At 33.8% G+C, this 15,073-nt stretch overlaps 1 protein-coding gene across 2 annotated transcripts; it reads left to right on the top strand.

Annotated features, from left to right (window-relative positions):
• The first annotated feature begins 10,125 nt into the window (after nucleotides 1–10,125).
• Nucleotides 10,126–13,830, top strand: LOC104707148 (putative xyloglucan glycosyltransferase 12). 2 transcript variants are annotated; one of them, XM_087461449.1, is made up of 6 exons: nucleotides 10,126–10,478; nucleotides 10,989–11,829; nucleotides 11,905–12,213; nucleotides 12,313–12,603; nucleotides 12,702–12,815; nucleotides 12,904–13,830. In XM_087461449.1, the coding sequence occupies exons 2-6, from the start codon at nucleotides 11,077–11,079 to the stop codon at nucleotides 13,531–13,533; spliced, it is 2,097 nt and encodes a 698-aa protein (XP_087317575.1). In that variant the 5' UTR covers nucleotides 10,126–10,478; nucleotides 10,989–11,076; the 3' UTR covers nucleotides 13,534–13,830. The 2 variants fall into 2 exon arrangements, with proteins under 2 accessions (XP_087317575.1, XP_010421731.1); XM_010423429.3 differs by having other exon boundaries at nucleotides 10,173–11,829.
• Nucleotides 13,831–15,073: the final 1,243 nt, after the last annotated feature.

The following is a 15,073-nucleotide window of genomic DNA, read 5'->3' as shown; positions in this document are numbered from 1 at the left end:
TCTACTTCCATCATGTTTGGAGATGCTTCCTCAAAATCTCCACTTGGTTTGATTGAGAACTATCCACTCAAGGTTGGTGATTTCACAGTTCCAACGGACTTCATGGTAGTTGAGATGAAAGAAACCAACAAGCTCTCTCTCATACTAGGAACTCCCTTTCTCAACACTGTGGGGGCAAGCATTGATTTCCAAAACAAGAGAGTAACTCTTCTTCAAGTGAATCCCAACACATCCTATCCTATAAAACCTTCTTCTACAAAGTTTTGTGGAACAATCACTAGTGAAGAAGTGAACACTAAGGAAGAGCATAGAGACTTGAATGATCAACTTGAAGAGCTCCAAGTTGCTAATGTGGGGATTAAAAAGACTCTAAAGCTTGATGAGGAAATTTTGGATGGTGAGTGTTTAGACTCTTTATTTGATGACCTCAAAGGAGAATCTAGAGAAGATGATTTAGGACAAGCAAATAAAGTTGTTGACAAGAAGAGGAAGAAGAAACAAACCCACCCTCCCACTATTGTTTCATCTCCTATGACTTTGTATTTGCATCCCTTGGGGCTTGTTTATGGAGCAATAGAGTACAAAGTGAAGCACAAAAGTCCTTCTTCACCCTTTAAAAGTGTCAAAGCCAGGCTAGATCCCAAGTATCAATATGACAAAGATAAGCTTCATGACCTTGTCTCAAGTGTCCTTACTATCAACCTCCACTCTCCTTCCATCAATTCAACAGGATCTCAAGGGAGCACTAAAGCTCCTCCTCTCACTCCATTCCCTAAGGTTCACAACTAGGGCCAAAGTATGGTCCTAAATTCCCATTGTATATATCATCTGAGTATTGTTTTCTTTATTTTTGTTAGTCTTTCTCTTAGATTTTTCTCACACAGAGACAGTGTGAATTAAGTTTGGGGGAGAGACTAACAATCTAACATTGTGTTTTGTTTTGATTTTCTTTTTGAGTGTCATGCATTTGTTAATAGCTATGTTTTAAGAAAAAAAATGCATGTAGCTTTGCATATTCATTCTTGTGTTTAGGATTGAGTCTAGAAGCATTTAGTATGCATTTGCATTTTGGAATGATGATGAAGCTACCTTGTTAGAAGTAGAATCTTAGGATTGAACCCACAACCCTCATTTATAGTTCATTGGTGCTTGTTTAATCTTTGGGGAAAAATGAAGAATCTAAGCTTAAAGCATTGTGTCACTTGAAAGCACTTTCTTCTAGTGTAAAGCTTGCATGATCATTGTTGCATATCTATATTATTTGGACTTTAATTTGATCTTTAAATTATCTTGCTTATGGACTATGAATGCTAGCTCATGGAACTTTCATTTGGGTTAACAATCTCTATTTGCCACTCTATTTTATTTAACCCAATCTCTTGCCATACCTTTGAACCCCAACCTTTTCTTTCAAGCCTTGTGTTGATTTGTTGAGTGAGGCCTCTTTGTTGATAATGCTATAGGTTGTGAAATCTTGAGAGTATTGATAATGACAAAGAACTGGCTCTTGTTTTAGCTAGGTTTGGAATCTTTAGAACTAGCTAATAGGACTTGTTTTGAAAGAAATAGGTGGTTAGAGTTTTGATTTGAGTAAAGGTCTGGAAACAAGAGAGATTAAGGGGGAAGAAAAGAAAGAATTACTTGGTCAAAAGAAAAGAAAAGATCTGTCTCTAAGGTTAAGTTTGGTTAAAAGCTCTAAGTCTCTTAAGAAGAAAAAGAGAAAGAAAAGTCTAGCTGATGTCTCATAGAAAAGTTTTATAAAAAAAAAAGAGAGAATGCTAAAACATAGTTTAATAAGAATGGGAGTTCATCAAAAGAAGTTTCAAAGAAGTAAAAAAAGGAGCTTATCTTTAGAGTGAAGCCTTAGAGATATTCAAAAGTTTAAGATAATAAGTAAAGAAGAGAAAGGGGTTTAAGTTGAATCAAGTTGAGTTTTTGGGTTAGTAAGAAAGAAAGAAGGATGAGAAAAAGGGTTGAAATGCTTCTAGGTGGGTAGAACATCAAGATCTAAGCTTTTGTATGCCCAAATTATTCTCAGTCTTAGATTGGTTTCACAATTGTCTAGCATTCCTCTTTGTTTGAGAGTAAACCACCCAAACACACCATTGCCAACCACCTTTTTATAATGTCTTTCCCTTAAACCAATTGAGCTTGATTCATTTTCTATTTGCAAGATCACACCAAACACTTTAATGAATGTGAAAGAGATGTTCAATAGGATTGCAAGTCTTTACCAATAGATAGAAGGTGAATTAGAGTGGTGCATTGTGATAAGAATAGAAAAATATTTGTAAGGACTTTGATTGATCTTAGCACCATTGAATTACATTTAAGGACTGTGGTTTGAATCTTTTGTTGATACTTTTTGGTTCTGAATCTTTTTTTTTCAAACCTCTCTCTCACTTTTTGTTTGGTTCTTGCTTGAGGACTAGCAAGAGATAAGTTTGAGGGAGTTGATATCTTGTGTTTTTGTTGGGTTTTAAGCCTTGCTTTTGCATAGTTTTGTTGCATAATCTTGTCATTCTAGGTTGTTTTAGCAGCATATGCATCTAGTGTGTTATCTCTCAGGTTCTAGGAGTAATCCCATCACATTTGGAGCATTTGGACTTGTTTTGGTGCAAAGAAGCAAAGAAGAGTGAAGTGGAGAAATGGCACAAGATCAGGGAGCATCACCGGCCTAGCCCATTGGCCAAACCATGCCCGCTTGAAGCCATCGGCCACCTCCCATCGGCCAAACTCTGCCTAATGCCACTCCTCGACGTCAAGATCAGGAGCCACACGCGGCCACCTCCCCAGGCCAAACCTTGCCCGCTTGAAGCCATCAGCCACCTCCCGCGGCCAAACCTTGCCCGCGTGAAGCCATCAGCCACCCTCAATTGGTCCAAGTCTGGTCGATTGAACCCACTTAGGCGACGATCAGGAGCCACACGCGGCCAATCCAATCGGCCAAGTGGTGGCCGATGGAGCCACGCGATCTCACCAATCGGTCAAGCCGTCCCCATAGCCGCCTAAGTCAACACTTGTTTAGTTTTGGTCTGGGTTTGACCAACTTTTTTTTGGGTTGACCCGGGTTCCCTTCTATTTTCCTATAAATACTCTAACCCTATTAAGGGGACACTTATCTTTGTTTTACCTTTGTTTTAGCAGCTTTTTAGGGTTCTTAAACTTGTTTACTCTTGGTTTGTTGAATGATTGAGTACTTTTAAGTTCTTAATAGCAATTTCTTCTTCAAATCTCTTAATCTATAATCTCTTATTATGATTTCACAAAGATCAAACTCTTTCCTTTGTGTGATCATGATGAAGAGTGAGTAGATCCTTTAGAACTTTGGGCTTGGTAGATTAGGGAGATAGATGATTGATCTTTGATGTCTAGGGCTTTATTTATGTGTTTCCTATCTTGTTTAGTGTTAATAATGCTAGATAGCCTTGATCAAGCTTGAATCTAGACATTAGGATTTCCATGTCCAGAAGGTGTTTGATGAAATTCCTGAACCAAACTATTCAAGAGTTTTGCATAACTAGCCAATGAAAATTGATGATTAGGGTGTTTAGTGGTATTTAGACTTGTTTATAATGCATGCTTACCTTGTGATTGCCTTTGGAAATTGTTGATTATCACTTGATTAGCATAGGATCTTTATCATGGAAATGGATTGATTTGCATATGTGTTCTTAGCCATGGGATTGTTCTTGATTGTTGCTTAGACATCTAGGATTGGTTAGCTATCTCCCAAGTCAATTACCTTGCCCCAAGTTCACTTGTTTAATCTTGATTTAATGTCTGTTTCTAGTTGTGTCATGTTTCTTTGAGTTTGCATTGTTTAAATTGTCTTGTTTTCTTTCTTTGAATCAGTTTGTTAGTTAAGATTTTTACAAAAGAACCTACATCTGTTTAAGTTTAGATTAAGCATCTTTTGCATTCCTAGTGAGTTGATTAATGCAAATTGTGGATTGATAATTTAATTGAAGTAAAAGTACTACTACATCAATCATCCAAGATGGAAATGGCAAGGAGATCATGGATATTCAGATGACGAACAAAAGCTTCAAGATCAAGTTGAGTTCAGTAGAAGAAGAAACCATGACGACAAATGCACAAATGGAGGAAACATAGCACAAGAGGCTTGGCCATGTAAGCAGCAAGCTATTGCAACAAATGCAAGACAAGGACTTGGTAAAGAGGTTACCGAGTTTTAAAGTCAAGAAGGAAGTTTGTGAGGTAGGTAACCTTGGGAAGCAGTCACGCAAAAGCTTTCCAAAAGAATCTTAAACGAAAACAAAAGAAAAGCTTGAGATTGTGCATACTGATGTATGTGGGCCGACGCAACACTAAATCACTTGATGGAGGCCGTTACTTTTTATTGTTTGTGAATGATTATACTGACATGTGTTGGGTATACTTCCTAAAACAAAAGTCGGAGACATTCTCAACATTTAGGAAATTCAAAGCGATGGTGGAAAAACAACCAGATTGTACCATCAAGACGTTAAGATCCGATGGAGGTGGTGAATTCACTTCTCAAGAATTCAACCAATTTTGTGACGAATAAGGAATCAATAGGCAAGTGAATTTTTCTTACTCACCACAACAAAACGGTGAAACAGAACGGAAGAACATATATTTGATGGAGATGGCAAGAACAATGCTTGTGGAGCAAGGATTATCGCTCAAGTTATGGGCAGAAGCTGTATATACTTTAGCTTATCAACAAAACCGTTTACCCTCAAAAGCAATCGAAGACGACATGATGCAATGGAGAAGTGGTGTGGACACAAGCTAAACGTGTCACAATTGAAGATGTTTGGAAGCATGTGTTATGTGCATATTCTAGATCAGAAAAGGAGAAAACTAGACTCTAAGACGAAGCGTGGAATTCTTGTGGCTATAACAATCAATATAAAGGCTATAGAATCCTCATCTTGGAGAATGAGAAAATTGAAGTGTCGAGATGTGGAGTTTGAAGAGAATAAGAAGTGGAATTTGGATAGACAAGAGGAAGTCAATAAGATCGTTGTCCTACCCATCAATGACACAAAAGATCCAAGAAATCAACAAGAGAGAATTTGTAGTCATGTTGTGCCGCAAATTAATGATAATGAGAATAATGAAGAAGAAAATCAACAAGAGCGAGTCTGCAGCCCCGTTTCGACACTCTTCCTCTATGTGGTTGTTGCTCTTGTAAAAACCACACCACTTCTTGTCATGATAGATATGGCGTTTGGTGTTGAAACGTTTGAAACCGGATTCTCTTCCTTTTGAGAGAACATAGAATGCTCCCTCACTTGTGCTTTCTTCTCTTGCAGTAACTCTCGCTTCTTGTGATTTTAAGATACCAAGAAGTTCTGACATTGTTAGTGCATCCAAATCATGAATTTGCTCTAGGTCACTAACAATGCTATCAAACTTGGCTGGGAGAGAGATGAGTATCTTATGTATGAGTTTAGAGTTTGATTTCTTTTCACCATCATGAGTTAATTGATTTTCCCAAACAATTAACTTATCGGTGAATGTCTTGATGTCGTCGTTGTCATACATCTTTAGGTTTACATACTCTCTATGCAGTAATTGGAGTTTAACCAATCAGACTTGTGGAAAGCCTTGGTATTCATCCTTCAACGCATCCCAAACCTCTTTCGATGATGATGCTGCTGTGATTCGTGAGAAGATTTGATCGGTTACGGCAGTTTGCAAAATTTGCAAAGCCATTGTATCATTTGCCTCTGCTTCTTCTCTGAGCGTCTTTGCTCTTGCAGTTTCAGGAGTTTATCCCTCTTGCACCGGTCTAGCCGGCACGCCTTCGTCAACCACAGACCATAGTTTTCTGGTCCTAAGAATGGTCGCCATCTTGATGCTCCAGAAGTCGTACTTCTCCCCATAGAATATAAGGATCACTTGATGTGAGGAGTCTTGCATCGTCTCTGCTTTTTTCTGATGATTATATGATCTCTCTTGTTGTCTCTTTTAGTGTTTTCTCTATTGTCCTCTCAATCGTAAAGCTCTGATACCATGTTGATGTTGATGTGTTTTAGTGTTTACGATGATGAAAAAAAATGATTATGAAAGTAATACTTTTATTGATCTGAAATTTGAATGTATTACTCGATTGTTTTGTGTTACAAAGACTTGATGTATACTTATATGAACCGAACCATTGTGTTGTGTGATAACTGATCATACACGACTCTTTGATCTAAGACACAACTGTAAAACAAAATAGCTTGTGTCCCTTAATCAAACAACTAACTTATATAAATGTGTTGTGTTATGTAAATGTATTATGATGCGAGATTTGATTATGCTTCAACAAATTTTTCATTTAATTGTCAAAATAGTATTTCAATAATGATGAGGTAATAAATCATATTTTAGTTCTGAATATCTATTATTAAATCTAATGCTAATCTTAGTATTTATAAACTAAGAACTTTTATTTGGGTCTATAAAGAAATAATACTAATCATTGTTTAATCTTAATTGTTTGTATATTGTATGATGCTAGATTAAGACCCGTGCTAGAGCACGGGTTGAAATTCATTTTATTTATATTTTATTTTTTATATAAAATATAATTTATGTGATTGTTTTTAAAAGTTTTTTTGGATAAAACATTATGCAATAAAATTATATGCTAAATATAATGGCTTGAAAAAAAACATCTATTTTGTAAGTTTTATATTGTTAATGATTTTAGATAAGTACCCGTGCTATAACGCTGGACAAATTTTATTTTATACAAAATTTAATATATTTTATATTTTAAAATAAAATTTTAATATGTTGTATTAGATTATATATGTGAAATTATTTCAACAATGTATATTCTACATCATGACTTGAATGTCATTATAAGACATAATTTTGTAAATTTGGTTTTTAAAAAGCGATTTATTATATTATGAGTAATTTAATATATTGTTATATTTTTGTTTTAATATACTTGGTTTCTTGAAATTCTTTCATATTATAGTGACATATTATTGACATTGCCATAACAAATCAATTTAGAGTGTTTCTAGTTTCTAACTTTTATATCAAGTTTCAATATATTAAAAATATTTGAAAATAAATTATTTAAAGTTTATTATATTATATAAAATTATAAAATTCAACAAAAAAAAATATGAATTTGAATTTAAATATTTAAATTTTGACCCGTTACTCAGTAAAAATTTTAATTCAATAGATATTATTTTTAAAGAATAATATTACTAAATCTTGAATATGTTATAGATTGAAAAATTTATATTTATTTTTAAAAACTCAACTTATGGTATATCCAGAAATAAAACTATTTTTTAATTATAATAAATAATATGATAATTTATTTGTTTCACAAAATAGACTCATGTATAAAAATGAAAGGTGAAGTATAATGATAATTAACAAATTAATACGTTAAGTTAGATATCAAAAGATTTTATTTGACGAATAATTTAAAAAAGAAAATTAATATGATAAGTTAGATGATATGATTCTTTAGAATATTCTCTTTAAGATTTTCGGTATAACCTATTTGTAACTAATTAATCTATCATTAATATATAACTTATTTGTAACCCATTTATTAAAATTATATAATCTACAAAACAATATTGTGTACTTCTATTTTATTATAAATAGGATATATGTTTCAAACAACTATTTTTAAAAAACCTTAATTAAAATTTATTTAGTTTTTTAATTATTAAATTAGTTAGTGTGCTAAATAATTTTAGTTCAAGGTGAGAGATACTGATCATTAAATACTTTGGTGGCGGCAAACTTACGTTAAGTCTTGTTTTTATTGGAAAGACGATACTTTGGTGGCGGCAAACTTACGTTAAGTCTTGTTTTTATTGGAAAGACGATCCTTTGTATTCATGAATCAAATCCTACATACATCATGATACATGTCCCTTTTTGGATGAAGGAATAGATTAATATAATATCGACTAAAACTTTGGTTAAAACAAAGAATTAATCAAAAGTGTGGCTTCAAAGTTTTTTTTCTTTTGTCTCCGTAGGAGTGTCTCTTCGGTACCTAATTCAAACGTTCTTTTTTAGAGAATACCAAATTGTACTCCACATTAATCTATATATACATTTTTTAAATACATTTTGGATTCTATCCTTTTATTTGTATTTATTTACAAAGTTAATCCCTAAACAAATTTTTAAAAATAGCATTACTTCAGATTTTGTTTCCTAAATATTTTACATTTAATTCCAACAAAAAAAGACAGCAAAATCTATATAAAAACAAAAACTATGATATATTTAACCACATCTTCTATTATGTTTTGAAAATATTATATCTCTTAATCATTTGCAAACAAAGAAAACAACAATTTGATTCACATTTTGTTTTCTAAAATCTGTGAGCTTTGATTCTTAATGTAAGAAGAATTTCGATTCAAATTTATTTAAATATTATAATTAATATATATAAACCTAATAAAATTTTAAAATATAACGAATATGTAAAATTAAAAAAGTTTAAAATACTATATAATATGGTTATATAGTAAATGAGTTATAAAAAAAAACATGTTAGAATTAATAAAATATCATTATTTTTGTGCTAACACGGGTTAAATCTTCATTTTATTATTTGTAAACACTATTAATATTAAAATACTTGACATATAAAATTAAATTGATTTAACTAAGATTGTGTAAAACAATTAAATCATTAAGAAAAATGTCACTTAATTATAGCGTATAAATGACTTATTATGTATTTAAATCTCTTATTTTTGTTATAATACTTAAAAATCAAAATAGAATCTCAAACACTAAACAAAACAAACTATATATAACAAACAAATGGTCATGAAATATATTACGGGTTAAAAAATTAATATAAACATTTAGCCGCACAAATGGTCGTGAAATTTAGTTATTTCTCTATTTGCAAAACATCCAATATTTAAATAACAAATACAATATAAAATATAAATAATAATAAAAATTATATGCATGCGGTGTACCGCGGGTTAAAATCTAGTAATACTAGAATTTGAATTATACCAATTATACCAAATATTCAAAGAAAAATAGATATGTGGAGTAGGTAAATGATCTAAAAATATGAGTAATTAGGCAAAAGATTTTTAAAATTTATTAGATGAGCTTTTTGCACAAAAAAAAAAAAAAGATGAGCTTATATTACCAAATTTTTTGCCCTTCTTTGAGTTAAAGAGGCATGAACATTTTTAGTATTTTATATCCTTATTTTAATCAACTATTTATACATTTCTGTCTTCAATAATTGGTTTTTCTCATAAATATTTCTTCTGAAGAAATATTCTCCTCTAGTTTTGAAAAAAGCCAGTAAGGAAAGTGTCTTGACTGTCAAGTGGTTACAGTACCACCTCTATGACCGATGTCATCGAAATTCGACTACACTAAGTTGTGTTACCCCCGCGTAATTAAGATTGACTATAGATTGGGCTTTGTTAATTCTATGATGACAAAAAAAAAGTCATTAAAAACAAAAAAAGCCTAATCAAACACACATATTTCTAAATCTCAATTATAGTTTACAAAAACACTTTTTGTATTGCTAGTACTGTTAATAAGTAAATAGTCTAGTGTGATATATACATGTATTAAATACTGTGTGAAATAGATTTTTAACTAAGAATAAGAAGTATAAATTTAATTTAATCTTTATCATTTTATTTTTTACTATTTATTTAATTTTTAATTAATTAAGTTATGATTAACATAAACTCTAATAGTTTTTCTTAATTTTTTTATCTCTAAGATTTTTTTTGGGGCAAAGGTTTTTTTATCTTAATTCTTCAAAATTTCTATATTTAAGCATTTTTCTTTATTTCATTTAGTTTTCTTGTATCCATATTTTTAGGTGCTCATGAGTTGAAACATTTTGTTAGAGTGGACAAGAATCATATTATCCTCAACGATTGTAAACACCTAGACAATATCTTACATTTAGAAATCAACAGAAAAATCAGGGAGACATTATCGATTTAAAAGGATAAAGACAAGACTAAGAGAATAGTAGTAATGATATGTGTACAAATCATTAAGGATTAAATTACAAAACGGAAAAACAATCAGCAAAAAAAACCAAAAAGCGCCATATTAGGAGGCAAATGTCTAAATGAACGGTGTGGCAAAAGACTTGGTCTTTTCTTTACTTCTCGTCCACTCATTAGAATTTTAACCACAGTAAAAAACAGCAAAACAAAAATCCATATCCTGAAAATCTATATTTCTATTTTTATTGTTCTTCTTCCTTACGTTTTGTCCTTTTTGCGGATATTGTTCAGAAATTACGATATTGGTTTTAGATTATTATCTTTTTTTTTTCTCGTTTCACGTGTGATCATTAACTTCCATAATCTTCCCAGTTAATATCGCACGCGGAATATCAAAGATTCGAATTGTGTACATTGTACCAAACATCACTGAAGATTAAAGTGCAAGTATTTTTGGAAGAAGAACAAGAACAAGGCCAAGAAATTTTGGTAAAGACAGCTTTTGCAATATTTTGTTGTTTTTGTCTACAAATCCAAAACAAGTCTTTTGAATTAATCTGATTTGATCCCATTCCTTATTTTCTAACACCTCTAATTGATCTGACAATCTACAAATTTCCTCAACGTCACCTTTTCTGTTTTATATTCTCTTAAGAACAAAAGAGAATAAAAGACATTAAAAAAAAAAAGAACAAATTTGACCATTTGGTGTTGTTCCTCTCAATTTATTCTTCTGGATTTTTGTATATTCTTCAAACTCTTCTTTAAAAAAAAAAAAAAAGAAAGAAAAAACGTGTTGAGCTGTTACCACTTTTTATTTATTTTTTTTAAATTTCTCTCTTTGTCTCTTCTCTTTTAAATTTTTCTTCAGAGTTTCTCATTTTTCTCAGTACAACCAACATTTTCTTTTCTCTCAATATATCTCGGGAACAGAGGTTTTTTTTTTTTTTTCTCTCTTCTTCTCCTTACATCTTCTCTGCCCTTTCGTTATTATTACAGTAACACGCGTCTCCTTCAATCTTCGTTGCTGGCAATGAGATCCAATTTATAGCTCTCTTTTTTTAAGTGTCTCTTAAGAATCCAAAAAATGGCACCAAAGTTTGAATGGTGGGCTAAAGGAAACAACAACCGTAAAGGTACACCAGTGGTCGTCAAAATGGAGAACCCTAACAACTGGTCAATGGTGGAACTTGAATCACCTTCCGATGAAGATTTCCTAGTAAGAAGCCGTGAGAAATCAAGAAACAAGAACGCGAGACAGCTCACTTGGGTACTCCTTCTCAAAGCTCACCGTGCCGCAGGTTGTCTCACTTCACTCGGCTCAGCATTAATCGCTCTAGGCACAGCCGTACGTCGCCGTATCGCAGCCGGCCGTACAGATTCCGAGGTCTCGTCACAGAAGCAAAACCCTGCGAAAAAATCGAAACTTTTCTACTCTTGCTTGAAAGTGTTTCTATGGCTTTCGTTAATCCTTCTGTGTTTCGAGATCGCTGCCTATTTCAAAGGTTGGCACTTTGGAACTTCGAAGCTTCAGCTTCAGTTTATCTTCACTACACCTTTTGGTGTGAAAGGCTTCTTTGATTGGGCTTACACGAGATGGGTTTTGCTTCGTGTTGAGTATCTTGCTCCTCCGCTTCAGTTTCTTGCTAATGCCTGCATCGTTCTCTTCCTTATTCAGAGTCTTGATAGACTCATTCTTTGTCTTGGCTGTTTCTGGATCCGTTTCAAGAAGATTAAACCGGTTCTTAAACCGGATGCTATCTCTGATCTTGAATCTGGTGATAATGGTTGTTTTCTCCCTATGGTTCTTGTTCAGATCCCTATGTGTAACGAGAAAGAGGTAATTAAATCAGTACTAACTTGGTTTTTGTTTCCTCTGTAGATTTTTTTTTTAACCAAGTTTTGTTTTTTACAGGTTTATCAGCAATCAATTGCGGCTGTGTGTAATCTAGACTGGCCAAAAACGAAGATTTTGATTCAGATTTTGGATGATTCCGATGATCCAACAACGCAGAGTTTGATCAAAGAAGAGGTTCATAAATGGCAGGAGCGAGGTGCACGCATTGTGTACCGTCACCGTGTTAACAGAGAAGGTTACAAAGCTGGTAATCTCAAGTCTGCTATGAACTGTAGTTATGTCAAAGACTACGAATTCGTTGCCATTTTCGACGCTGATTTTCAACCTCTACCTGATTTCCTCAAAAAGACAATTCCTCATTTTAAGGTAAAGTTGTAAAATTTGGGGGGGGGGGGGGGGTGTGAAATTTTTGATTCAAAAAAAGGTTATGCACTGAATAAGGTGTGTTTTTGTATTTTATAACAGGACAATGAGGAACTAGGATTGGTTCAGGCGAGATGGTCGTTTGTGAATAAAGAAGAGAACTTGTTGACAAGATTACAGAACATTAACTTGGCTTTCCACTTTGAGGTTGAACAGCAAGTGAACAGTGTGTTTTTGAATTTCTTTGGATTCAATGGCACTGCTGGTGTGTGGAGGATCAAGGCTTTGGAAGACTCTGGTGGTTGGCTCGAGAGAACCACTGTTGAGGATATGGACATTGCTGTTCGTGCTCACCTTCATGGATGGAAATTCATTTTCCTAAACGATGTTGAGGTATTGTAGCCAACTACCAAGAACTATGTTAGTTGTTGTTACTAAACTGTTTGTTTGATTCTTGGCTGATGTCATAAAACTGTGTGTCTCTCTCTCAGTGCCAATGTGAATTACCTGAATCCTATGAAGCTTACAGAAAACAGCAACACAGATGGCATTCAGGACCTATGCAACTATTTCGTCTTTGTTTGCCCGCTGTCATTAAATCAAAGGTATCCCGAACGGACTTGTTTCTATATCATATGTTGTAATACTTGTGTGGTTTCTGATACCTTATGTGTGTGTGTGTGTGTGTTGCAGATAAGCATAGGCAAGAAGTTCAATTTGATATTTCTTTTCTTCCTCCTGAGGAAGCTAATCTTGCCCTTCTACTCATTCACCCTCTTTTGTATACTCCTGCCAATGACTATGTTTGTGCCCGAGGCTGAGCTTCCCGCTTGGGTTGTTTGCTACATACCTGCCACAATGTCGTTCCTCAACATCCTTCCCGCTCCAAAATCATTTCCATTTATCGTCCCGTACCTTCTCTTTGAGAACACAATGTCTGTCACCAAGTTCAACGCAATGGTTTCGGGTCTTTTTCAGCTAGGAAGTGCATATGAATGGGTTGTTACAAAAAAATCAGGACGATCATCTGAAGGAGATCTAGCTGCTTTGGTTGAAAAAGATGGAAAGAAAACGAAACATCAGAGAGGTGTGTCTGCTCCCGAAACAGAAGCTGAGAAAAATGCTGAAAAGACAAAGAAGAAGAAGAAGAAGAAGAAGCACAATAGGATATATATGAAAGAGCTATCACTAGCGTTCCTGTTACTGACGGCAGCAACTCGGAGTCTTTTATCGGCGCAAGGAATCCATTTTTACTTCCTATTGTTTCAAGGAATATCTTTCTTACTGGTGGGTCTAGATCTAATTGGAGAACAAGTTGAATGACACTCGAAGAGACTGAAGTAGTGCTTGTAGAGAGAACGTTGTAGAAGACAGGACATGGAGAAGAAAAAGACTTAAGGAAAGGGTCTGGACCCAAAAGAATACAATACATCATTGAACATAGATCGGTTTCACAAAGGAAGGACATGCATTGGATTAACTCTGTTGGTAATATGTAAGGTTTTAACTTTTCTCTCTTTTGGGTTTGGCCACAGTTGTTTATTCTTTCGTTTAATGGGGACAATTCTTTTGTAAGAAAGTCTTGTTCAATTGAGAAGGCACATTATTTTAGCTCTAAAAGAGACTCATGTTACCTTAATATAACTCGGGAAAATCAAAGACTAAACATTTACAATGTACATACAACTTCCCTTGCTTCTGTCAAGTGTGGAGAGAAAGGCCATGTATATTTTATATAGTGAAGAACTCACACAACAAAGTTCAATAGTTTTGGGGACACTATGGTGTAATGGAACCAAATACAAGAAAAGAAACTTATGGTTTTAGTTTGGTGTGATATTTGCAAGTTGATGTTCTGCATTTTACATAATGCCAATATTGGGAAGACGAATGTGTGAATTGATGTGTCTATCTAGCCCCGCAAGGCATATTATACAGTGTCAATAAGTGTGACGGAAACCATTGAAAGAAATGTTTTGGTTATTGTAGTAGATGGTGCATTTGTTTGATGTTAAGGAAGTACGTTACATCCCATATAATCAGGTCTTCCATGTGCACATGTCATTAATCAGTAATAGCTTAAAAGCTCAACAACATTTGTATCAAGTTATTCTTATGCCATTGATGTTCTAATCAATACAATAAAAACTGGATGTGTTTCTCTCCAGTTTTGACACCTTAGCTTTTTAGTTAAAACGGTTAGTCAATCAAATTATAAGGATTAATACAACTCAATATTTTTGTCCAATAATAATCGTTCTCTATTCCACATCATTCATTCTGCTTTCTGTTACGTGCACAGCCCAATTACAATGGTGTCCAAGAAAAACAGTAAAAAAAAAACCCAAATTAACCTGTGTATAGCAACTGAAGAAGGTGACGAGCAACACACACTCAACACCAGAGGAAAGAAAGAGGACATCGAAACCCTAATCGGAGGTCATCCAAAAAAAAAGAAAAATAGTCTCAAACCAATTTTGAAGCAAGTGAAGGCTATGAGTCTCTCATACTTGATGTTATGTTTCAGATTTGACTGCCAAATTGAAACTTAATATTCCACTCTTTTCTGTGTAGAAATTTCCAGTCTTTCCTTTGTTGTAAAACTCAAAGGAAGATTTAGATCAGAGGAAGCTCCCAACAAATCCAACGAGTCAACGGCGATCCAAGTTAGCCCCATAGTCCATCAACGAAGTGTGTGTTCAGACTCATTAGACGAGATCTAATCCTTGTCGCCATCAAAAAACTCTGAACCGTTGTTGTTATGAAATCTGGTGCTGGTGGGATCGTGGCGGGATCGAATCAAGGATATAGTAGTAGTAGTTCGAGTGAGTCAGTTGTGGAGAAGATTGCGTTTAAGATAAAA

This window comes from Camelina sativa, chromosome 8 (assembly GCF_030686135.1).
Source record: "Camelina sativa cultivar CO46 ecotype springtype chromosome 8, ASM3068613v1".
In the NCBI taxonomy this organism is placed as follows: domain Eukaryota; kingdom Viridiplantae; phylum Streptophyta; class Magnoliopsida; order Brassicales; family Brassicaceae; genus Camelina; species Camelina sativa.
The sequence above is the reverse complement of the archived record's forward strand: the minus strand, read 5'-3'. Positions and strand labels throughout refer to the sequence as shown.